Source organism: Salmo salar, chromosome 18 (genome assembly GCF_965601325.2).
Source record: "Salmo salar chromosome 18, fSalSal1, whole genome shotgun sequence".
Classification (NCBI taxonomy): domain Eukaryota; kingdom Metazoa; phylum Chordata; class Actinopteri; order Salmoniformes; family Salmonidae; genus Salmo; species Salmo salar.
The window spans coordinates 10,004,721-10,031,326 of record NC_138308.1 but is presented as its reverse complement, the minus strand read 5'-3'; the positions used below and the strand labels follow the sequence as shown (position 1 = coordinate 10,031,326).

The following is a 26,606-nucleotide window of genomic DNA, read 5'->3' as shown; positions in this document are numbered from 1 at the left end:
GGACGACGTCCTCAATGCACTTATTGATAAAGCCAGTGACTGATGTCGTGTACTCCTCAATGCCGTCGGAAGGATAATGGAACATGTTCCAGTCTGTGATAGCAAAACAGTCCTGTAGTTTAGCATCTGCTTCATCTATCCACTTTTTTATAGACCGAGTCACTGGTGCTTCCTGCTTTAATTTTTGCTTGTAAGCAGGAATCAGGAGGATAGTTATGATCGAATTTACCAAATGGAGGGTGAGGGAGAGCTTTGTACGTGTCTCTGTGTGTGGAGTACAGGTAATATAGAATTGTTTTCCCTCTGGTTGTACATTTAACATGTTGATAGAAATTTGGTAGAACTGATTTAAGTTTCCCTGCATTAAAGTCTCCGGCCACTAGGAGCGCCACCTCTGGGTGAGTGGTTTCCTGTTTGCTTATTTCCTTATATAGCTGACTGAGTGCGGTCTTAGTGACAGCATCTGTCTGTGGTGGTAAATAAACAGCCTGAAAAGTATAGTTGAAAACTCTCTAGGTAAGTAGTGTGGCCTGCAATTTATCACAATATACTCTACATTTCTCCAAAAAGCATGATCTTTGTCCCCATGTGCAGTTGCAAACCGTAGTCTGGCTTTTTTTATGGCGGTTTTGGAGCAGTGGCTTCTTCCTTGCAGAGCGGCCTTTTTCGGTTATGTCGATATAGGACTCGTTTTACTGTGGATATAGATACTTTTGTACCCGTTTCCTCCAGCATCTTTACAAGATCCTTTGCTGTTGTTCTGAGATTGATTTGCACTTTTTGCACCAAAGTGTGTTCGCCTCTAGGAGACAGAACGCGTCTTCTTCTTGAGAGGTATGACGGCTGCGTGGTCCCATGGTGTTTATACTTGCGTACTATTGTTTGTACAGATGAATGTGATACCTTCAGGTGTTTGGAAATTGCTCCCAAGGATGAACCAGACTTGTGGAGGTCTACAATTTTTTTTTCTGAGGTCTTGGCTGATTTCTTTTGATTTCCCCATGATGTCAAGCAAAGAGCCGCTGAGTTTGAAGGTAGGCCTTGAAATACATCCACAGGTACACCTCCAATTGACTAAAATTATGTCAATTAGCCTATCAGAAGCTTCTAAAGCCATTTCATAATTTTCTGGAATTTCCCAAGCGGTTTAAATGCACAGTCAACTTAGTGTATGTAAACTTCTGACCCACTGGAATTGTGATACAGTGAATTATAAGTGAAACAATTGTTGGAAAAATGACTTGTGTGATGCACAAAATAGATGTCCTATCCGACTTGCCAAAACTATAGTTTGTTCACAAGAAATTTGTGGAGTGGTTTAAAAACGAGTTTTAATGACTTCAACCAAAGTATGTAAACTTCCGACTTCAACTGTATGTAAAATACATTTTGTCCAAATTTTTCAAAATAACATTTTATCAAGAGTAATATAATTACAACATATCAACAATTCCCTCTGGGCAAGTATGGAGAATATATTTAAGGATAATCACACATTTGGTGAACACAGATGTTTCTGAAACAAAGCAAAATGAGTTAATGTGTAGGAAGAGTCTGATTTTCGGGAAATGGCATTTTTAAAAAACGTTTATTTAACTAGGCAAGTCAGTTAAGAACAAATTCTTATTTACAATGACTTTCTACCCCGGCCAAACCCTAACCCGGACTTAGCTGGGCCAATTGTGTGCTGCCCTATGGGACTCCCAATTATGGCCAGTTGTGATACAGCCTGGAATTAAACTAGTGTCTGTCATGATGCCTCTAGCACTGAGATGCAGTGCCTTAGACCGCTGCGCCACGCGGGAGCCCTAAAGACAAGTACACTCAATTTAGACTGCCAAACGCCTATTTAGACACAAACACCATGTCACGTCCTGACCAGCAGAGGGTGTAGTTGTGTAGTATTTTGGTCAGGACGTGGCAGAAGATGTCTGTGTATGTTTGTTCTGGGTTGTATGTTTCTATGTTGGTCTGTGTGGCTCCCGATCAGGGACAGCTGGTTATCGTTGTTCCTGATTGGGAGTCATATATTAGGTGTGTGTTTTTCACTTGGGTTTGTGGGTTGTTGCGCTAGCACTGCTATTATTTTGTATGTATAGCCTGTTAGCCTGTCGTGAGTCATTCTTGTTTATTGTTTTGGTGTTCACTTTATTTAAAATAAATATTAAAGATGAGTATCCACATCCCGTTTGCATTTTGGTCTCATGTTGACGACAATCATTACACACCATCTCTTCAAAGAAAGTTACTCAGTATAGTCCAGTTTGTAACATTAAGGTGGTTAAAATTCATAAAAATGTTGATGACGGTAATATGATAAACCTAAAGAAAATATACATTTTCATCAAGTTTTTGTCATTTTTATCTTTACTTTTTGCAAATACTAATATTAAGGGACCAAAATACCAACAAATCTCAAAATTGATAGGTAAATGCAAAAATGTAATTTCAGCATGTGGTGCCTGGCCTTAATAAATAGTTACCGTTAAAAGTGTGAGATAGTCATTAGTGTTTGCCAAATTATTAGCCTATTAAGCTTGGTTGAATAATGGTTTATAAATGCACTTAAAATGGTCATAAGACAAACTCTTATACCATCATGTAACCTTGCAAGGGTTTCACTGTTGAACATTCTCACTTTTGGATGGGATGCATTGGTGCAAATATCTATTTATCACAGGAATTAAGTAATCATGTTAAGATCTGCCCATCTGCACAACACGCTCAAAATAATGACGACCTTGAATGTGCCCACGTGTTGACACTGACGTCATGTAACAGTGTGCAAAGAACAGAATTGAGAAGGACAGTGTGCAAAATCCAGACATGAAAGATTTCTGTGAAGGAAATTAAGTGTTGCAGGTCAAAAACGTAAACACAGGAGAGAGAAAGTACATTTCCATGCAATTTGTTTTGCTTTTTTGGATAACTGAATTCTGATGGACGATTTAGCATAGGTAGCTAGCTAGCAAACATTAGCTGCCATTTTTGTTGGGCCTACCAACCAGGCTAGCTAGCTAGCTAGTTACCATATACAGAATAGACTTTGATCATATTACTCCAGTGCTAGCCTCTGGCTTCCTGTTAAGGTTAGGGCTGATTTTAAGGTTTTACTGCTAACCTACAAAGCATTACATGGGCTTGCTCCTACCTATCTTTCCGATTTGGTCCTGCCGTACATTCCTACACGTACACTACAGTCACAAGAGGCAGGCTTCCTTACTGTCCCTAGAATTTCTAAGCAAACAGCTGGAGGCAGGGCTTTCCCCCATAGAGCTTAATTTTTATGGAATGGTCTGCCTATCATGTGAGAGACACAGACTCGGTCTCAACCTTTAAGTCTTTATTGAAGACTGATCTCTTCAGTAGGTCCTATGATTGAGTGTAGTCTGGCCCAGGGGTGTGAATGTGAACAGAAAGGCACTGGAGTGACCAACCGCCCTTGCTATCTCTGCCTGGACGGTTCCCCTCTCTCCACTGGGATTCTCTGCCTCTAACCCTATTACGAGGGCTGAGTCACTGGCTTACTGGTGCTCTTCCATGCGTCAATAGTTTATGTGTCGGGGGGCTAGGGTCAGTCTTATATCTGGAGTATTTCTCCTGTCTCCTCCGGTGTCCTGTGTGAATTTAAGTATTCTCCCCCTGCTGCTGCTCCAGTTTCAACTGTTCTGCCTGTGGTTATGGAGCCCTGACCTGTTCACTGGACATGCTACCTTGTCCCGGACTTGCTGTTTTGGACTCTCTCTACCTCACCTGTTGTCTCTAACTCAGAACAATCGGCTATGAAAAGCCAACTGACATTTACTCCTGAGGTGCTGTCCTGTTGCACCCTCTACAACCACTGTGATTATTATCTGACACTGCTGGTCATCTATGAACGTTTGAACATCTTGGCCATGTTCTGTTATGATCTCCACACGGCACAGCCAGAAGAGCACTGGCCACCCCTCAGAGTCTGGTTCCTCTCTAGGTTTCTTCCTAGGTTCTGGCCTTTCTAGGGAGTTTTTCCTATCCACCGTGCTTCTACATCTGCATTGCTTGCTGTTTTGGGTTTTAGGCTGGGTTTCTGTACAGCACTTTGTGACATCGGCTAAATTTGATTGATTGATTCTATAAAATCTGTTGTGTTTTTTTGGATTAGCTAGCATGCTAATCTTGGTTTTATCTTCCCTGAATCTTGTTCTCAGGGTAGCAGTACCCCAAGGGTATTACAGTACGTGAAACACACCCAGCATGTTAACGTTAGCTAGCTAGCTACTTGTGTCAACACAAGTTCTATTATTGCTAGCCCAATAATGAAATAAAGGTGCCTAACGCTACTCCATATAGTCCAAGGACCTTGCATGTTCTGTTTAAAGGCGATTTGGCTCTGGAAGCCAAACCGCCAAATACTCAATCTAAACATGAATCGATTCTCAATTGCGATACGGTTCTAGGAACATACATCCCTCTACTTTCATATCACATCAAAATAATTTCACAAACGCAAAACACACACTTACACTGTTTTAACCGGTTTTAACACAGTTGCAGCTGGCAATATTTTTCAGTGACAACACGTTTGTAGCGTTCTTCTTCCGTTTACACACAGGTGTTAGGAGACACATATATCTAATTAGCACAGGTAGACCAAAACTGTCTTACGTCTGTTTTCCATGAAAACACGTGTTGTAAAATTGAGTTATGGGCATCTGGGAACACTAACCCTAACACTATAAAGGTGAAAGATATGGTCCTTATGCTTCCAAAACCGTACCGCAAGTGATGCATGTTAATGTTCATACTGAGCCTCGGGGCTCTTAACAAAACTCCCACATACAGAAGACGCCTTCATCAAATGACTCTTATGTGTAATGTAATGGAACTGAAAGTCATGATCAAGGGCTATATTATTGCTAGCTGGATAACGAAACAACTAGTTAGGTAGTTAGCTAGGCCTAGCTATCTTTACGCCTTAACTATAGAACTCATGATGATGATAACTAGGGGTAATGTAGAGTGTCTATGCTAAATTGTCATACACACTTCTTCTTTACCACAGATTCCCACAAGGTCTCAGACTCCAGGATGGGAAAATACTTACAAGAAAAACAGATGAAGACAGAGTCAGAGACAGAGTTCTCGATGTCCATTGTTACTTGGAATGTTAAAAAGGGAAGAAAAAAACAATCCCATTTTTCTAAATTAGCTAGCTATCTAGGCTACTCACAATACTATAGGCTACAGATTTGAGTCACCACTAGAATAGCTATTTTCATGTTACTGATTAGGCCTATATCTTTGTTTAATCTAATTAATCAAATTATTAATCTAATGATATAAACCCTTGTTATTTTGTAAGAAATGTAAGGTATTTGTACATGTTGCAATAAAGTTGACTAAAATAGAAGCTTAATTTTTGTTCGTCGGTATTTTCACTTGTTAATAAGTAATTATATACAACTTGCTCATTGGTATCTATGAAGTTACACTTCACTTTAAATAGCTAAAGGCTGTGTAACAACCTTTGTACTTATGCAGATATTACAGATATATACTCTGTGTTGTATTAGTGTGATTATTTTCTCACTTGGATGGTGCTTTCAGAAGCCGACGATTAGATTGTCAGAATGGGTAATGTAATTTGTATGTACACAATAATTACACCTCACAATAAGTACACCTCAAGATACACTTCATAAAATATTACATGTGCTCTGTGGTGTACTAGTGTGTTTATTTTCTCACTTGAATGGTGCTTCTTGAAGCCTTAAAATAAGGCTCAGGTTGCCAGAATGGGTAATGTACTATATAAGTACACATTAATTACAAGTAAGTATCTGAATCCTGTGTAACACCTAGTAATTGCATTGTGTTTATACAGATATTACATGTACTCTGTGGTGTACTAGTGTGTTTATCCTCCCACGTGGATGGCGCTTCCGGAAGACTTAAAACCACCATCTGTATTTGAATGGACACGCCACCACGATAGCCCTAACTCTAACCCACCTCTTTCTCTATTCCATCTCTGTGACGTGGTGAGGTTGGACCCATGTGCAGAGAAGGGGGACCCGAACTGACACTAACTGCGACAGTCCAATGGACGAGATTGGGAGTGTGTTATGAGCATATTCTGCCCAGACAAGGAACTTGCTCCAGTTGCTGGCCTGAGTGGAGATGCAACAGCGGAGGAACTTCTCCAGCTCTTGGTTGGCACGCTCAGTTTGCCCATTAGACTGTGGGTGGAATCCCGAGGAGAGATTCATTGACGCCCCCAACAGGGAGCAGAAGGCCTTTCACTGCCGTGTGACAAACTGGGGTCCACGATCTGAGACAATGTCCTTGGGAAGTCTGTAGTTGAAAGACATGGGTAAGCATGAGATCAGCAGTTTCCTTAGCTGTTGGAAACTTGGGATAGGCAATGAAATGGGCTGCCTTGGAGAACCGATCGGTGACCACCAGGATAGAGAAGCATCCCCATTTTAGCACTCGAGAACGGGCTGATGGACAGTTTGTTAGTGGGACCCCCACCGGGGTTAGGTTCTCGGGTCTGGGCTTTCGTACCGTGGTCTCAATACTCCATATCACAGGGGCCACTATGCGGGAGCTGATGGGCTTGGAGTCTCTCTTCTCGTTAAAGATATCGTGTTGGCGGGACAGGGCGTCTGCTTTCTGATTCTTGGATCCCGGGCGATAGGCTACTGTTAAATTGAACCTGTTAAAAAACATAGACTGGCGAGCGTTCAACCTCTTGGCTTCATAAATTGTGACCAAGTTCTTATGGTCCTTCCAGATCACGAAAGGATGAGGTGCCCCCTCCAACCAGTGTCTCCACCCCTCAAGGGCCCACTTAACTGCCAAGAGAACTGCTTGGAGAGAAAGGCGCATGGGTGCAGTTTCTTGTCATCCTCGTTCCGCTGTGAAAGGAGGCATCCACCGCTACCACAAAGGGACGAGCAGGGTCAGGATGAACGAGGATGGGTCCGGAGGTGAAACATCCCTTCAGCTACATGAATGCCCTGTCAGCCTCATGAGTCCTGGAAAAACGGGTCTGGGACTTGCGGGTTAGGACCGTGAGAGGCACTGCCACTGCACCAAAGTTGCGTATAAAACGCCTGTAAAAATTGGCAAACCCGAGGAACCACTGGACCGGCTTGAGTGAGGTGGGACGGGTAGAGATAATGTGACCCAGGAAGGAAACTTGTGATACGTGGAACTCACACTCTATCTTGACATATATTTGACTCTGTAGGACGCGTCTCAGGACTTGGCGGACATTTAGAATGTGTTCTGGAAGGGTTTTGGAGAAGATCAGGACTTCGTCGAGGTAATCAAAGATGAACCGATTCAACATATCCCTAAGAGTGTCATTAACCAATGCTTGAAAGACTGCCAGTGAGTTTGATAATCTGAAGGGCATGACTAAATACTCATAGTGACCACTAGGGGTGTTAAAGGCAGTTTTCCACTCATCTCCCTCACTGATTCTCACCAGATTGTAAGCGTTGCGGAGGTCCAGTTTGGTGAAGAATTTGGCCCCTTGAGCCAAGTCCAAGGCGGCGGACATCAGGGGTAGGGGGTAATGATTCTAGATCGTAATCCGGTTCAGCCCTCTGAAATCGATACAAGGACGCAGGCCTCCATCCTTCTTACCCACGAAGAAGAAGCCTGCACCAGCTGGGGATGTAGAGTGGCGAATGAAACCTGCCTCCACCGACTCCCGGATGTAATTGTCTATGACTGCTGCTTAAGGGGTCGAGAGGGATTATATATGGCCCTGGGGAGGTGTGGAGCTGGGTAGGAGTTCTATGGCACAGTCGTATGGAGGGGAAGGGTGGCAGCTTGCCTCTTACTGAAGGCCTCCCGGAGGTCGAAGTATTCGGGAGCGTGAGCGAAGAAGCTTTGGTCTTCAATGGATGCAGGAGGACATGGCAAGGCTTTTGGTGGGGGTCTTAGACACTTAGCCTGGCAGTCCTCACCCCAGTCTAGTAGGTGTCCCGTGGACCAGAAGAATAGTGGGTTATGTAGCCCTAGACAGGGGTACCCTAGGATAAGGGGGTTCTCGGGCTTTGTCTGATATTCCACCTGGCCGGAGCAAATGGGGCATCCATGGAGGGCTTGAATCTGCAGAGGGATGGTACATTTCAAGCAGGGGATTTGTAATTCTCTGGCGAAGTCTTGATCAATGAAATTCTCTGCAGCCCTGGAGTCCACTAAGGCTTGAATCTGGTGTTGACGGTTGTCCCAGTGGAGGGTTGCGGGTAGTGTAGTGACAAATGGTGACTTGGTAGCCAGGGGGTAACTGCACAGCTCGACAGGGTCTCCCCTTGTCCTGGCAAGCCCTGGCATTTCCCATCAGCTCTGGTCATGTAGCTCAGAGATGGCCGAGACCTCAGCAGGAAGAGGCAGCAGCCTTCACACATGCACCTGTCACGCTCCTGTGGGCTCAGATGCATGCGTCCCAGCTGCATGGGTTCCTCAATGCTGCGTTCGGGGAACTTGGGGTGCTCAGGAAACCAGGATACTGGGATGGTGTCAAAAAGGCGCTGTCTGATGCGTTCTCGGAGGCGGTTGTTGATCCTGATTGCCAGCGCCATCAGGGACTCGAGGTCCTCTCCCAGTTCCCGAGAGGCCAGTTCATCCTTGATGGAGTTAGACAAACCCTGGTGGAAAGCGGTGACCAGGGCCTCCGTATTCCATCCACTCTCGGAGGTGAGGGTGCGGAACTCAATGGTGAAGTCAGCCACTGGCCTGGCTCCTTGGTGGATGTTGAACAGTTGGCTGGCCGTTTCTCATCCGCCAACTGAGTGGTTGAAGACTCGTCGCAGCTCTGGATGGTGGCTACTGTTCCCACACCGCTGTTTCCCACTCCAGGGCCCTGCCCGAGAGTAAAGAGATGATGTAGACCATCATGGTCCGATCGGTGTGAAACGAGGAGGACTGTAGCTCGAACACCAGAGAACACTGAGTGAGGAACCCCTTGCATCCTCCCGGGTGGCCGTCATACCGCTCGGGGGCTGGGATCTTGGCTTCCCAGTGCAGGATCCCTGGAGGAACTATGGCGACGCCTGTTGCACTGAGCAATTAGACTTGGGCATTGGCTCCTCCTGGGATGAGGTTGGACTGTGGTTGGAGGGAGTCGGTAAGTGTCCGGATGATATTTGGGAGAGTTGTCCTTACTGCCGCCCCAGCAGTGCTCCATGGTGGGTTACAACATTCTTGATCTGGGTGATCTCTGCTGGGTCCATGTTTTGGCAGAAGCTTGCTGTGATGTGGTGAGGTTGGACCCAGGTGCAGAGAAGAGACCAGACAAGGAATCAGTGGTTAAGGATAAACGTAAATACTTTACTGATAAACAGTAGCCGCAGGATCACAGTACACTGGAAAAGCAACAAACACTAAGTCTCGAAAACTCACTCATGAAACAAACACACACGGTAAACAATTCACACTTCTGCAAAGGACACCAGAAAACACACCTCTTTTAACATGGAAATCCCAATGAGTAGTAGGACATATTTGAGTGTCATTAATGTATTGAAAAATAGTATGTTTGAAAGAGATGGGGCAAAAGAAGTGGCTAATAAGTCTGGCTGCACATCTGACAGGCTGACTTAATGCAAATTTAGAAATGAAGTGACTAAATTCAACAAAAAGAAGACAGAACTGTTTTAAATGCCAAGATCAATGATATAAAGAATGTTGATAATGGTGCTGGGGGAGATGGCTGCCGTTTTACGGTCCCCAACCAATTGTGCTATTGTGTGTTTTTTGGCGTTTTTTTGTCACTTATTTTGAACATAATGTCTCTGCCACCGTCTCTTATGACCGAAAAGAGCTTCTAGATATCAGGACAGCGATTACTCACCCCGTACTGTAAGATTACTTTTTCTTTAACTTTTTTGGGATGGGGGCAGCATTCGGAATTTTGGATGAAAATCGTGCCCAAAGTAAACTGCCTGCTACTCAGGCCCAGAAGCAAGGATATGCATATAATTGGTAGATTTGGATAGAAAACACTCTAAAACTGTTAAAAGTATGTCTGTGAGTATAACAGAACTTATTTGGCAGGCGTAACCCCGAGGACAAACCATCCAGGATTTTTTTTGGGGGGGGGACAGTGTTTTCAATCAGTTTCTATGTGGATCTAGATTTCTAAGGCACTTTCTTGCAGTTCCTATCGCTTCCACTGGATGTCAACAGTCTAGAAATTGGTTGATGTTTTTCTTTTGAGTAATGAAGAAGTATGGCTGTTCAGAACGAGGGTCGAGTCTAGTGTACTGTTGTGGTTGGGGCGCGCGACCTGAAAGCTCGCTCCACTTTGTTTTCGTCCGGTATCGAACACAGTTTATCCCTTCTTAAATTTTATTGATTATTTACATAAAAAAATACCTAAAGTTGTATCAGGAAAGTTGTTTGAAATGTTTGGATCAAGATTACAGGTAACTTATTAGATATTTTGTAGTCATGTTGTGCGAGTTGGAACCAGTGTTTTTCTGAATCAAACGCGCCAAATAAATTGACATTTTGGAGATATAACGATGGAATTTATCAAACAAAAGGACCATTTATGATGTTTATGGGACATATTGGAGTGCCAACAGAAGAAGATCTTCAAAGGTTAGGCATGAATTATATCGTTATTTCTGAGTTTTGTGTCGCGCCTGGCGGGTTGAATTATGATTGTCATGTGTTTGTTTGATGGGATGCTGTCCTCAGATAATAGCGTGGTTTGCTTTCGCCGTAAAGCCTTTTTGAAATCTGACACGGTGGCTAGATTAACAAGAAGTTAAGCTTTAACTTGTCTGGGCTAGGTGGGATGGTAGCGTCCCACCTTCCTAACATCCGGTGAAATAGCAGAGAGCAAAAATTCTAAATACCCCATTACCATACACGTAATATTAAACATTCTTGTAAATACATGTATCTTACATCATTGAAAAGCTTAACATCTTGTTAATTTGGTGTATTGCACTTGTGAATGTATGAAAGTTTAATATTTCTAATAATTATTTCTGAATCTCGCGCTCTGCCATTTCACTGGATGTTGTCGAAACGTTCCGCTAGTGGAACCCCTAGCCATAAAAGGTTAACGTATCGTAAGCAACGGATTTACTCCAGACACCCGACAAGGCCCTCACCCTAGTCATTTGCAGGAGAAAGAGACAGAGATATCAGCGACGTAGGTCTGGGTGCCTTGTAAGAATCCGACAGCGAGTGGGTAATCTGCCTTTATCATCGGTCCTATTAGCCAACGTACAATCATTAGATAATAAAATAGACGAGCTATGTTTCACCGAATCGTGGCTGAACAACGACATGAATAACATATAGCTGACGGGTTTTACGCTTTTTATGTAGGATAGAACAGGCGCCTCTGGTAAGACAAGGGGTGGCGGTCTATGTATATTTGTAAACAACAGCTGATGCACTAAATCAAAGGCAGTTTCTAGGTTTTCCTCACCTGAGGTAGAGTATCTCATAATAAGCTGTAGACCAGAGTTTTATATTCTTTATAGAAAACCAGAGTTTTATATTCTTTGTAGCTGTCTATTTACCACCACAAACCGATGCTGGCACTAAGAACGCACTCAATGTGCTGTATACGGCAAAAAGCAAACAGGAAAACAATCATTCAGAAGTGGCTCTCCTAGTGGCTGTGGACTTTAATGCAGTTTTACCTCATTTCTACCAGCATGTTAAATGTGCAACCAGAAGGAAACAAACTGTAAGCCACCTTTACTCCACACACAGAGACGCGAACAAAGCTCTCCCTCACCCTCCATTTGGCAAATCTGACCATAATTATATCCTCCTGACTCCTGCTTACAAGCAAAAACTAAAGCAATATGCACCAGTGACTCGGTCAATAAAAAAATGGTCAGATGACGCAGATGCTAAGCTACAGAACTGTTTTGTTAGCACAGACTGGAATATGTTCTGGGATTCTTCCGATGGAATTGAGGAGTACACCACATCAGTCACTGGCTTCATCAATAAGTGCATCGATGACATCGTCCCCACAGTGACTGTACGTACATACCCCAACCAGAAGCCATGGATTAGAGGCAACATCCGCACTGAGCTAAAGGGTAGAGCTGCCGCTTTCAAGGAGTGTGACTAACGCGGAAGCTTATAAGAAATCCCGCTATGCCCTCCGGCGAACGATCAAACAGGCAAAGCATCAATACAGGACTAAGATTGTATCATACTAGACCGGCTCCGTCGCTCAACGGATGTGGCAGGGCTTACAAACTATTGCAGACTACAAAGGGAAGCACAGCCACGAGCTGTCCAGTGACACGAGCCTACCAGATGAGCTAAATGACTTCTATGCTCGCTTCGAGGCAAGTAACACTGAAACATGCATGAGAGCACCAGCTGTTCCGGACAACTGTGTGATCACGCTATCCGTAGATAATGTGAGTAAGACCTTTAAACAGGTCAACATTCACAAGGTCGCAGGGCCAGACAGATTACCAGGACGTGTACTCCGAGCATGCGCTGACCAACTGGCAAGTGTCTTCACTAACATTTTCTACCTCTTCCTAGCTGAGTCTAATACCTACATGTTTCAAATAGACCAGCATAGTCCCTTTTTCCAAGACAGCGATGGTAACCTGCCTGAATGATTACGGCCCTGTAGAACCCGCGTCGGTAACCATGAAGTGCTTTGAAAGGTTGGTCATGGCTCACATCAACACCATAATACCAAAAACCCTAGACCCACTCCAATTTGTATACCATCCCAAACAGATCCACAGATGACATAATCTCAATTGCACTCCAAAACTGCCCTTTCCCACCTGGAAAAAAGGAACACCTATGTGAGAATGCTGTTTATTGACTACAGCACAGCGTTCAACACCACTGTACCCTCAAAGCTCATCACTAAGCTAAGGACCCTGGGACTAAACACCTCCCTCTGCAACTGGATCCTGGACTTCCTGACGGGCTGCCCCCAGGTGGTAAAGGTTGGAAACAACACATTCGCCACGCTGATCCTCAACAAGGGGAGCCCTTGGTAGGCCTAATCACCGACAATGATGAGACAGCCAATATGGAGGTGGTCAGAGACCTGGCCGTGTGGTGCCAGGACAACAACTTCTCCCTCAACGTGATCAAGACAAAGGAGATGATTGTGGACTACAGGAAAAGTAGGGCCGAGCACGCCCCCATTCTCATCGACGGGCTGTAGTGGAGTAGGTTGAGAGCTTCACGTTCCTTGGTGTCCACATCACCAACAAACTATCATGGTCCAAACACACCAAGACAGTTGTGAAGAGGGCACGACAAATCCTATTCCCACTCAGGAGACTGAAAAGATTTGGCATGGGTCCTCAGATCCTCAAAAAGTTCTACAGCTGCACCATCGAGAGCATCCTGACTGGTTGCATCACTGCCTGGTATGGCAACTGCTCGGCCTTCGACCGCAAGGCACTACAGAGAGTAATGCGTACGGCCCAGTACATCACTGGGTCCAAGCTTCCTGCCAACCAGGACCTCTATACCAGGCGGTGTCAGAGGATGGCCCTAAAAATGGTCAAAGACTCCAACCACCTTAGTCATAGACTGTTCTCTCTGCTACCACACAGCAAGCGGTACCGGAGCGCCAAGTCTAGGTCCAAGAGTCTTCTTAACAGCTTTTGCCCCCAAGCCATAAGACTCCTGAACATCTCCTGATTAAAGGGGCTACGCAGACTATTTTCATTGCCCCACCTCTTTTACACTGGTGCTACTCTCTGATTATTATCTGTGTATAGTCACTTTAACTCTACCCACATGTACATATTACCTCAAATACCTTGACTAACCGGTGCCCTCGCACATTGACTCTGTACCGGTACTCTCTACGGAGCCTAGAAGAAAGTCTTTGTCCTCAGTCCTGGAGAAAAGTCAAAGTCATTCCGTTACCCAAGAGTGGTAAAGCGGCCTTAACTATCAGCTTGCTGCCAGCTCTTAGCGAACTGATGGAAAAAATGGTGTTTGAGCAAATGCAATGGTATTTCTCTGTAAACAAAATAACAACAGACTTTCAGCATGCTTATAGAGAAGGGCACTCAACATGTACTGCACGGACACAAATATCTGATGATTGGTTGAAAGAAATTCATAACAAGAAGATTGTGGGAGCTGTACTGTTAGATTTCAGTGCAGCCTTTGATATTATTGACCTTAACCTTTTGTTGAAAAAACCTGTGTTATGGCTTCGCATCCTCTGCCATATCGTGGATTCAGAGCTATTTATCTAATAGAACTAGTAGGGTTTTTCGTTCATTGCAGCTTCTATAATGTTATACATGTAAAACGTGGGGTATCGCAGGGCAGCTAAGAGCATTGTATTTGGTACAAATATTCCCTAAATTCTAGACTTCAGCTGAATCTGGAAATAAATGGTGTGGCTGTTGAACAAGTTGAGACTAAATTACTTGGTGTTACCTTAGATTATAAACTGTCATGGTCAGAATATACAGATTCAATGGGTGTAAAGATGGGGAGAGGTCTGTCTGAAATAAAGAGATGCTCTGCTTTGTTGACACCACACTCCAAAAAGCAAGTACTGCAGGCTCTAGTTTTGTCTTATCTTAATTATTATCCAGTCGTGTTGTCGAGTGCTGCAAGGAAAGAACTAGTTAAACTGCAGCTGCCCCAGAATTGAGAGGCACGTCTTGCTCCACATTGTAATCAGAGGTCTGATATAAATACTATGCGTACATGTCTCTCTTGGCTAAGAGTTGAGGAGAGACTGACTGCATCACTTCTTGCTTTTATAAGAAACATTAAAATCCCAAAATGTTTGCATAGTCAACTTACACATAGCTCTGACACACACACTTACCCCACCAGACATGCCACCAGGGGACATTTCACAGTCCCCAACTTCAAGAAAGCTTACAGTATTATATAGAGCCATTATTGCGTAGTACTTCGTTCCATCTCATATTGCTCAAATAAGCAGCAAACCTGATTTTAAAAAACAGATAAAGCAACACCTCACGGCAGAACGCCTCTCCCCTATTTGAACTAGATAGTTTGTGTGTATGTATTGATACAGTTGAAGTCGGAAGTTTACATACACTTAGGTTGAAGTCATTAAAACTAGTTTTTCAACCACTCCACAAATTTCTTGCTAACAAACTATAGTTTTGGCAAGTCGGTTAGGACATCTACTTTGTGCATGACAAGTCATTTTTCCAACAATTGTTTACAGGCAGATTATTTCACTTATAATTCAATGTATCACAATTCCAGTGGGTCAGAAGTTTACATACACTAAGTTGACTGTGCCTATAAACAGCTTGGAAAATTCATGAAAATGATGTCATGGTTTTAGAAGCTTCTGATAGTCTAATTGACATCATTTGAGTCAATTGGAGGTGTACATGTGGATGTATTTCAAGGCCTACCTTCAAACTCAGTGCCTCTTTGCTTGACATCTTGGGAAAATCAAAAGAAATCAGCCAAGACCTCTGAATTTTTTTAGACCTCCACAAGTCTGGTTCATCATTGGGAGCAATTTCCAAATGCCTGAAGGTACCACGTTCATCTGTACAAAGAATAGTACGCAAGTTTAAACACCATGGGTGTGTTTATACCGCTCAGGAAGGAGAAGCGTTCTGTCTCCTAGAGATGAATGTACTTTGGTGTGAAAAGTGCAAATCAATCCCAGAACAACAGCAAAGGATCCTGTGAAGATGCTGGAGGAAACAGGTACAAAATAATCTATATCCGCAGTAAAACGAGTCCTATGTCGACATAACCTGAAAGGCCGCTCAGCAAGGAAGAAGCCACTGCTCCAAAACCGCCATCAAAAAGACAGACTACGGTTTGCAACTGCAGATGGGGACAAAGATTGTACGGGGCCTCTGGTCTGATGAAACAAAAATAGAACTGTTTGGCGATAATGACCATCATTATGTTTGGAGGAAAAAGGGGCATGCTTGCAAGCCGAAGAACACCATCTCAACCGTGAAACACAGGGGTTGCAGCGTCATGTTGTGGGGGTGCTTTGTTGTAGGAGGGACTGGTGCACTTCACAAAATAGATGGCATCATGAGGTAGGAAAATTATGTGGATATATTGAAGCAACATCAAGACATCAGTCAGGAAGTTAAAGCTTGGTCGCAAATGGTTCTTCCAAATGGACAATGACCCCAAGCATACTTCCAAAGTTGTGGCAAAATGACTTAAGGACAACAAAGTCAAGGTATTGGAGTGGCCATCACAAAGCCCTGACCTCAATCCTATAGAACATTTATGGGCCGAACTGAAAAAGCGTGTGCGAGCAAGGAGGCCTACAAACCTGACTCAGTTACACCCGCTCTGTCAGGAGGAATGGGCCAAAATTCACCCAACTTATTTTGGGAAGCTTGTGGAAGGCTACCTGAAACGTTTTACCCAAGATAAACAATTTAAAGGCAATGCTACCAACTACTAATTGAGTGTATGTAAACTTCTGACCCACTGGGAATGTGATGAAAGAAATAAAAGCTGAAATAAATCATTTTCTCTACTATTATTCGGACATTTCACATTCTTAAAATAAAGTGTTGATCCTAACTGACCTAAGACAGGGAATTTTTACTAGGATTAAATGTCAGGAATTGTGAAAAACTGTGTTTAATTGTATTTGGCTAAGGTGTATGTAAACTTCCGACTTCAACTGTATGTAGGCTACGTGTGCCTTTTAAAAAAAATGTTTAGTTCTGTCCTTGAGCTGTTCTTCTGTATTAATGTTCTCTATTATGTCAAGTTTCATGTTTTGTGTGGACCCCAGGAAGAGTAGCTGGGGATCAGCTATTGGGGATCCTAATAAAATACCAAATTAACAAATATAAGGGCCAGGTTGTCAGGATGGGTTATGTACTATATCAGTACACATTAATTATAAGTAAGTACCCCTCAAGATACACTTAATTTTATGTAGCTAAATCCTGTGTAACACCTAGTAATTATGTTCTACTTATGCAGATATTACATGTACTCTGTGGTGTACTTGTGGGTTTATAATGGGTAACTTACACATTAATTATACCTTTTTTAAATGTTTTATCTGGGATGACACCTGTATGTAGACCTCAGTCAATGAGGTTGACCTATATCTGATCTGTTTTTGTAAACTCTACCAAGTTAACCCAGTTTGTACACTTTATGGGGCAATTGCTAGCAACAACATTGAGTAGAGATTTTGAAGAGTGCTCACGGGTAGGTAATTAGAGCCCAGTGAGCCTCCAACCTTTGTAATCCCAGACACCCAGTGTACATTTGTAAATTTTGTGGTAACTTGCCCATTTGTAACAAGCATGGTAACAAGCATTTGTTGTTACACCTCTCTTACAGACTGCAATTACCATCAGTTACATATTGTTATTACAGTTTAACTATGAGTTATTCCAATTAACTACAACAGTTGTTATTGTAATTACACATGTAGTTACACTGTAATAAGACCTGTTAAAATGAAGTGTTACCAAACTTTATACTCTTGCTAAGAAGAAGTCCCTGTGCTAGGTTTCTCTCTCACAAAAACTACTCAAGAGCAACTGAGATTGAGGGCGCGTAAATACAACCTAATAGCTCTCTAATACTCTATAATAAGTGGGAATATAACCTAATGGACGTTCAAGGACTCCTGCCTGGCCCTCCTCTCCCCAAATCAAATCTCGTCTCTTCGCATCTCCTCAGCTCGGCTGCCCTCTTCTCGCCTCACCTCACTTTCAGAATGTAAAAAATAAAGATAATTCAAGTGTACATTCTCAGTGTCCATAGAATCCCCAAATTACCTGTTAAGTACCATAGTTTAAAAAAAATGCCCTTAAGTCTGTTGAGACACTTCGAAGTTGTTTATTTCAACTATTATTCCCCCAACAAGGTTGCACCACTTTGTATATGTGACATGCATCAATAAGGTTATGAAATAATCCATTCCCCTGTTGACAGTGAAAACTGAATCGATCTTTGTGGCTTTTCCCCACCAGTCTGACAGACACAGTTAATCCCGGCCTCCATCTTTCTGCTCCTACCTACGTCTACCCCCACACTGAAATGTTGACTCTCCCTCTCCTCTAAGTTTAGGAAACTGTTCCATGTCAGCCAGTAATCCCACTGTACACCATCTTGAATTTGCTGGGATTTCACAACGGGAGAGATTTGGTTGTCATTACTGCTTAGTAACTGGATATTACTGTAGAACAGAAAATAAAATTGTTTATTACGACTTCGCGAAGCCAATGGTAGACTCACAAAAATAAGCTATACCATTTTTTTTTCATTTCATTTTAGTCATTTAGCAGACACTCTTATCCAGAGCAATTTACAGTAGTGAATGCATACATTTCTTTTCCGTACTGGTCCCCCGCGGGAATCGAACCCACAACCCTGGCGTTGCAAACACCATGCTCTACCAACTGAGCCACACGGGACTCCCGTGTCCTCAGAAAGTATTCACATCCTTTGACTTTTTCAAGGGTGCATTTTAAACGGATAAATTGAGATTTTGTGTTTTAGGACAAAAAGAAACGGAATAGAGCTAAGCACAGGCAAAATCCAAAGGAAAACTTCCAACAGACACACAATACCACAATGTTAAAGTGGAATTATGTTTTTAGAAATGTTTACATATTTATACAAATGTAAAACTGAAATGTCTTGAGTCAATAAGTATTCAACCCTTTTGTTATAGCAAGCCTAAATAAGTTCAGGAGTACACATAACAAAGTTGTACATAACCAAATGGATTCAATCTGTGTGCAATAATAGTGTTTAACATGATTTTTAATAACTAGCCCATCTCTTTACCCCACACATACAATTATCTGTAAGGTCTCTCAGTTGAGCAGTGAATTTCAAGCACAGATTCAACCACAAAGACCAGGGAGCACAGGCAATAGTGCTGTGCTCCCATAGTTCAACAAGAAGGGCACCTATTGGTAGATGGGTAAAACAAAGCAGACATTGAATATCCCTTAGAGCATGGTGCAGTTATTAATTACACTTTGGATGGTGTATCAATTCACCCAGTCACTACAAAGATGCAGGCGACCTTACTAGCTCAGTTGCTGGAGAGGAAGGAAACCACTCAGAGATTTCACCATGAGGCTAATGGTGATTTTAAAACAGTTAAATAGCTGTGATAGGAGATAACTGAGGATTTATCAACAACAATGTAGTTACTGCACAATACTTACATTAATGACAGAGTGAAAAGAAGGAAGCCTATACAGAATAAAGATATTCCAAAATGCATCCTGTTTGCGATAAGGCACTAAAACAATACAAAAAAAGTGTCAAACAAACAAACTTTTTGTCCGGAATACAAAGCGTTATGTTTTGGGGCAAATCCAACACAACACATCACTGAGTACCACTCTTCATATTTTCAAGCATGGCATCATGTTAGGGGTATGCTTGTCATCGGCAAGGACTAGGGAGTTTCATAGGACAAAAAGAAACGGAATAGAGCTAAGCACAGGCAAAATCCAAAACAAAACTTCCAACAGACACTGGGAGACAAATTCACCTTTCAACAGACAATTACCTAAAACACAAGGCGAAATATACACCAGAGTTGCTTACCAAGACGTCATTGAATGTTCCTGAGTTGCCTAGTTACAGTTTGAAAGTCTATACCAAGACTTGAAAATGGCTCTTGCAATGATCACCAACCAACTTGACAGAGCTTGAAGAATTTTTTTAAAGAATAATGGGAAACTATTGTACAATCCGGATGTGCAATGCTCTTAGAGTCTTACTCAGGAAATCTCACAGCTGTGATCTCTGCCAAAGATGATTCTAACTTGTATTGACTCAGGGGGTTAAATACTTATCTAATCAAGATAAATTAGTGTTTTATTTGTCACCCAAAAAATGTCAATAAATCTTCCACTTTGACATTAAAGTATTTTCTGTAGATCGCTGACAAAAATAATTACAATTAAAGCCATTTTAATCCCACTTTGTAACACAACAAAATGTGTAAAAATGAATGGGGGGGGGAATACTTTGAGCGCACAGTAGTCACCTACTACCATCTCCTGAAGCAGAGTTTAGAGATGACCATTTTGAAAGTATACTTTTATTTTATTGTACTCTTTCCTTTATCTTTTAGGCTCCATATTGTGACTATGGTATTGTATTTCATTGTTGTTTCCTTTTTGCAAGAAAATAATAATTGAATTATTGCAAGTTGCAAGCATGCTGGAGTCTAGTATTTTTTTTTTGCTAGTCTTTTAAAAAAATGTTTTTATTGGTATGTAACTGTTATGAAAGTTGTATTGCCAATTTTGTTTTGTATTTAACCACCACTTTAAACGTGTACATGACACTGCAACAAAATTTCCCCATGGGGACAATAAAATCAGTAAGTAAGTCTGGTCAAGCGATAGTGTCGCTGACTCTGGTCCACATATCGCCCCATAGGCGCTTGTTCGATCTGCCACTTTCCTCTCTATGTCCCAGTCCCATCTGTCTCCACTTTAATTTATTTAATTTCTTAACCCCAAATGGCCGCTTGCCAAAGACTTCCAAACCTGGCTAATCAACTTAAAAAGATCCCCCCCCCCCAGTCAGCTGAAACCAATTCCCAAACAAAGAAGTAGGGATAAAATATTCTGTCACATTTCACTCTGTTGCTGTGTTGCATCAATGATGTGACAAACAAATCATAATTCTCATATTGAAAGTCAGGGAACGTTTTTGGTCTTTATGTTAATGGGGCCTTCTCTCCCAAGCTGATTGATGAGTGTCCCATGACAAGGTTTACTCTTTATAACTACAACTCATTGATTTGCATTATGAATCCCCCTTGTTAGGTTTTCATTGTGTTACTTCCCCTACGGTTTCAGTTTATCACTGTAAAGTGCCAACTGTCTGGGGGTCAACTGCTACTTTTAGAGCATCGGATATAGAACATACTCTGGGACATTACCTTAACAGAATGAGACTGGGGCCTGTAAAAGCGTATCAGGTTAGAAGTGCTGATTTATGATCAGGTCCTCCCTATTCATAGAATCGTATTCCGCGGCCTTTTGTGAATACAATCCCAGAGATATAGATACCAGCAGAGTTTACTACTTTCTGCAATTAAGGCAATATCAAAACTAAGATCATTTAATATCAGCTACATATTAGTGTTCTGATATCAAAACATAGGGAGGAGGTTGTGTGCTACTCCTGTTCATACCAGCTCTCTGCATCCTGTTCAACTGGATGTTGGGTTCGGCCAGAATCTCCTTGAGTGAGCGCAACCCTCTGCGGTACCACTTCTCAGCAGTTTTGGGTCCAACCCCGAACACACTGGTGAACAGCTGGCAAGAAAACATTGATGTACTCAAAATAACATGTTGTCAGATGGGATCTCTTTGGGGGGAGGAATTACTGGTATAGGTTCTATTTAAGTCTTGCTGGCAGCATTTGTATGGTGTATAAAATAATAATTTGGCAGAAATGTACAGCAAATTAAACTATGGTATCTATAACTTCAAAATAATTTCACAAGAAAATTGAAAATAGTTCCTTTTGATCCACTTACCTTAAGTGCTTGATATCGTTCATCACTCTGTACCTCTTCAACTTTAAAGGAGCGGCCAAATATAAGGATCTGTAAAAAAAAAAATCAAATAGACTACATTACTATGTTGATTTTTTCTTCCAAACTTCTGTTGAGTCCTTTATGGTTAAAAAAATAAAAACACTTCTATAGCTTATTGCTCTTCATTTTAGAATAGATTTATTATTTAACCTTTATTTTATCAGGGAGTCATAATGTCACGGCTGTTTGAAGGATCGGACCAAAATGCAGCGTGTTCGTAGTTCCACATATTTTATTTATTGTGAAATTAAATGCTATACATAAAAAATACTTGAATACACAAAAAACAACAAACCGTGACACAGATAGGAAAACACACAAAACAGGAAGGGAAAAACCCGGACTTAAATATGATCTCTAATCAGAGGCAACGAGAATCAGTTGCCTCCAATTAGAGATCAACCCAAACAATCCCAACATAGAAATAGTAAAACTAGAACTTAAACATAGAAATGGAAAACATAGAACAACCCAAAACACCCCCTGTCACGCCCTGCCCTACTCTACTATAGAAAATTACATCTTACTAGGGTCAGGACATGACACATACTGAGACCAAGGTTTCTTTTACAGATAAGACCTGAAGTACAGAAATTACAGAAAATATATGCATCAAAATATAAATACAAAACGCAAACAGAAAGAAAAACACAGTCATAAAAAACAAGCCCTAGAGGCACCAAAACATCAAATGTAACAACATTTTGAAGATTTGTACCTTATTTGTGGAACAGAAAACTAAAAGCTGATTTCCTAAAAGGAATATTCGGCATACAAGTGCAGTATTGGTAATGTAAACAGTAAAAAGTACAGGGCTCAGAATTGACCCCTGCAGGACACATTGTATTATGTCTAAAAAACATGATTTAACACTATCAGTAGATACACATTGAATCTGATCTGTTAAGTCATTTTTAAACAAGTTACATGTAGCCTGATCTAGGCCAATGGAGGATACCCTCAGCATTAGCAATGAGTGATCAACTGTATTGAAGGCCTTTGACAGGTTAATTAAAAGGGCAGCACAATGGTGCCTTTTATCCATACAGTTAACCACATCCTTTATACCTAGGGATGCAGCAGAGATAGTCCTACGACCTGGTGTAAAACCCAACTGATGTACAATTAGAATATATTTCAAAAATAGGAACTATCTTAGCTGAGAATGAATCAAAGATTCTAATATTTTAGCTAGGCAACAAAGTTTAGAAATAGGGCAATAATTATTTAGGTCACAAGGGTCACCACCTCTGTGAAGAGGGAGTATATGGGCCACCTTCCAAACCTTGGGGATAGTACGAGATATAATTGTAAGGTAGAAAGTATGGGTTAATGATACAGCAATCAGGGGGGCAGAGAGCTGAAGCAAAAAATGGATCAAGCATATCAGCCCCAGTGGATTTTTTAAAACTTGAATCTTAAACAAGGCATCTAGCACATCACATGTAGTAAATTGTTGAAATGAAAACAAAGATTCACTAGAAGTTGGCAGGTTAACCGTCAAGTAAGCTAGAGACTGGCAGAAGGAAGAGCAATTGATTGACTGACCAGAGTCAGATAAACCACAGTTTCGCTCAAATAAAAAGGCTACCGAGATAAAATGACGATTAAAAGCATCACTTATCCCATTCTTCTCAGTAATGATGCCAAAGTCAGACAGAACTTGTATGCTTCAGTGCATTTACTGTCCAACATTTTGAAGGATCACAAGCAGAGTCAGAGATAGAGCTTAAAAGTAGCTTGATTTAGCTTTCTTAATCGAGATAGTAAATCTGTTTCTCAGTTGTCTGAAAGATTGCCAGTACAGTTTTCCTTGCTTTGGCCCAGGCGAGATTTCTTATCTCAATGAGCTGAGATAGCTCTGAAGAAAACCAAAGGTTAGATCTATCTTTGGCTCTGGTTAAGGGTGCCTTGAATTTTAAATACATCACAGGCAGTGTCACCAGCAAAGCACCCCCACACCATCACTCCTCCTCCATGCTTCATGGTGGGAACCACACATGTGGAGATCATCCGTTCACTTACTCTGCGTCTCACAAAGACACAGCGGTTGGAACCAAAAAGCTCACATTTGGACTCATCACACCAAAGGACAGATTTCCACCATTCTAATGTCCATTGCTCATGTTTCTTGGTCCAAGACTCTTGATCCAAGTCTCTTCTTATTGGTGTCATTTAGTAGTGGTTTCTTTGCAGCAATTCCACCACGAAGGCCTGATTCACACAGTCTCCTCTGAACAGTTGAAGTTGAGATGTGTCTGCTACTTGAACTCTGTGAAGCATTTATTTGGGCTGCAATATGAGGTGCAGTTACCTTTAATGAACTCATCCTCTGCAGCAGAGGTAACTCTGGGTCTTCCTTTCCTGTGGCGGACCTCATGAGAGCCAGTTTCATCATAGCGCTTGATGGTTTTTGCAAATGCACTTGAAGAAACTTTCAAAGTTCTTGAAATTTTCCAGATTAAAATAATGATGGACTGTAATTTCTTTTTGCTTATTTGAGCTGGTCTTGCCATAATATGGACTTAGTCTTTACGAAATTGTGATATCTTCTGTATACCACCCCTACCTTGTCACAACACAACTGATTGTCTCAAACTCATTAAGAAGGAAAGAAATTCCACAAATGTACAAGGCACACCTGTTAATTGAAATGCATTCCATGTGACTACCTCATGAAGCTGGTTGTGAGAGAATGCCAAGAGTGTGCAAAGCTGTCATCAAGGCAAAGGGTGGCTACTTTGAAGAATCTCAAATATAAAATATATTTTGATTTGCTTAAAACTTTTTTGGTTACTACATGATTCCATATTTTTTTATTTCATAGTTTTGATGTCTTCACTATTATTCTTTAATGTAGAAAATAGTCAAAGTAAAGAAAAACCCTGGAATGAGTAGGTGTGTCCAAACTTTTAACTCTTACTGTACTTCAATGTCTCTTTTAATCATGTTTTCAAAAGAACCAGAATGTCAATTGTGTCCATTTTAGTCCAAGCCCCCTAGGATATTTAAAGTCCGACGGGGTATTCAGCTCATTCCCATAAGAGCTAAAAGCCATAGAGTTTTTGCTGCAGCTATTTGTTGAGTGAGCTGAGACTTTGCCAAGGTCCCTGGCCAACCACGTGAGAGCAGAGCAGACTGAGCATTTGACAGACCTCCCCCAAGTTGCTGGACGCAGGAGATGGGGCGGGAACTGGGTGAGCAGTGTTGGCAGAGCTCAGTCCACCCTGATGAAGATCCTGCCAATTGAGTGGAGCTGCTGCAGGGGACCAGATTGTCTTCCGATGCTCCATTCTGGGTGTGTACAGGAGCCTTGGTGTGGCTCCTGTTGCAGGGTTGGGACTGCCATTCGAGGCAGGAGTGTTCCAGGCCTATCCTGGCGATGGGAGTAGGGAGGGTAACTAGAACTAGCCTGTGAGAGAGGTTGTGTGGGAATTGAGGAGGGTGGTATGGAGGGTAGCGACACTGGGAAAGACCACACATACATAAGAATTTATCTACGCTTGACTATAAGTCGCTTTGGATAAAAGCATCTGCTAAATGGCTATGTGACTGATACATGGTGTGGACTGCGTCATGTGGTGCACTATCCTCAACAGTCTTTTGCCAGACCCTAGGTTGTGGTCGGTGCTGTGTAGAGCTGGGCTGAGTTGAGGTGGGCCTGGTCTTGGGCAGTGTTGCTGGCTGTTCTCCAGTCTCTGTGGAGCACCACCGGAGGCATGTCTGAAGGAGTGTCCGAACTGTCTCAGGAAGTTGTTAGCTGGTCTGCTGCTCCTGTGGAGTGAGGTGGACTGGGCACCCAGAGAAGCAGACTCTTTGAACAAGTGTGTATTATCATACAGTCAGTCCAGAATAAGGGTGGGATGGTGGGCCAATTTTACATTTGGCCAATTAGCACAATCCTGTGAGAGGCTGGCATTTACACTTTCGATAGTGGCAGGGTGAAAATCTCTCCTCCGGAGAAGGGCGGACATTGCAATCCTGGCATCTGGGAAGGTGGTAGAGGACCTCTCCATCACCCTTGAACGTGATGTGGCCACCTTTTTCTGTTGAGCATGCAAGTCATTGGTTCCAGTATGCACATTGACAAGGCTCGGTGAGCCAAGCTGGGCCACTGTCAGGAGCTCCATGGGTCTGTAAGATGTGGGGCACCACAACTTAGCCACCACCCTATTTAAAAAAAGTTAATGCTCATTCATTCATTTTCCATTGGAGTCCATCGTCAAAACAATGTCAGGCTTCTTCTCGGGCCTGTGGAGGATGGCAGGAGTGGGTGCAATCACAGGCCGTGAGACTGGGGTGGATGGGGTCAGCTGGGTTGGTGGATAGGTTGATTGGGTTGGCTGAATGTTTGGGACGGTTGATGGGTCCTTGTTCAACAGTTTGCTGGGTTCTAGGTTTTTACTGGACTCTTTAAGGAGTGGATGTTGGTAGCTAACTAATTCCTGCCTTAGGTCCTGGAGATGGCTTATTTTGAGTGTGGTGGACAGTTCCTCTCGTATTCTGCATACTTCCATCCTGAGAGACTGGTTGTCCTCCTCAATGCACCTGATAGCATAATGCAACTAACGCATCTCATCCCTATGCTGAAGCACCAGGCTGATCTCCTCTTCTGAAATGCTGTGATACTGCAAGTGTCACATGTAAGAGTGGCATGCTGAGGGCTATGTCTGCTGCAGGCAGGGGAAGGAGAGGAACTCTGGGGACAATATCCTGGGACACAAAGGAAGTGGACGCTGTTGTAGGCAGTTTTGGTGGAGAGGTTTTGAGTGTGGTAAATGGACAAATGTATCCAGACTAGCCTCCAAAACATGAACCATCACAGTGCCGTAATTATAATATTAATGTTAAATTTGGGGGTGGAATCAATGTATAATTGCCTCATTGTTCTGTTTTCTAACATTTTAAGCACATTATTGGCGTTGTGGAGAGCTGTGTGCCAAGCATTGGGATCATCCTGTAGAACAGAAGGTCTCCTTTGATTTCCTTGTTCGCTATTAGGATGAAGTCTACCCTCAACTGTTCACATATAATA

General features: G+C 42.4%; 1 protein-coding gene across 1 annotated transcript in view; it reads right to left on the bottom strand.

Moving 5' to 3' along the window:
- The window catches only part of LOC106576788 (DNA nucleotidylexotransferase), a 175,079-nt gene that overhangs the window by 95,273 nt on the left and 53,200 nt on the right, over positions 1-26,606 (bottom strand). The window contains exons 6-7 of the mRNA XM_082964711.1: positions 21,512-21,580; positions 21,164-21,287 (exon numbers count right to left, since the gene is read on the bottom strand). Coding sequence (XP_082820837.1) covers positions 21,164-21,287; positions 21,512-21,580 — 193 coding nt within the window. The remainder of the gene's footprint in view (positions 1-21,163; positions 21,288-21,511; positions 21,581-26,606) is intronic.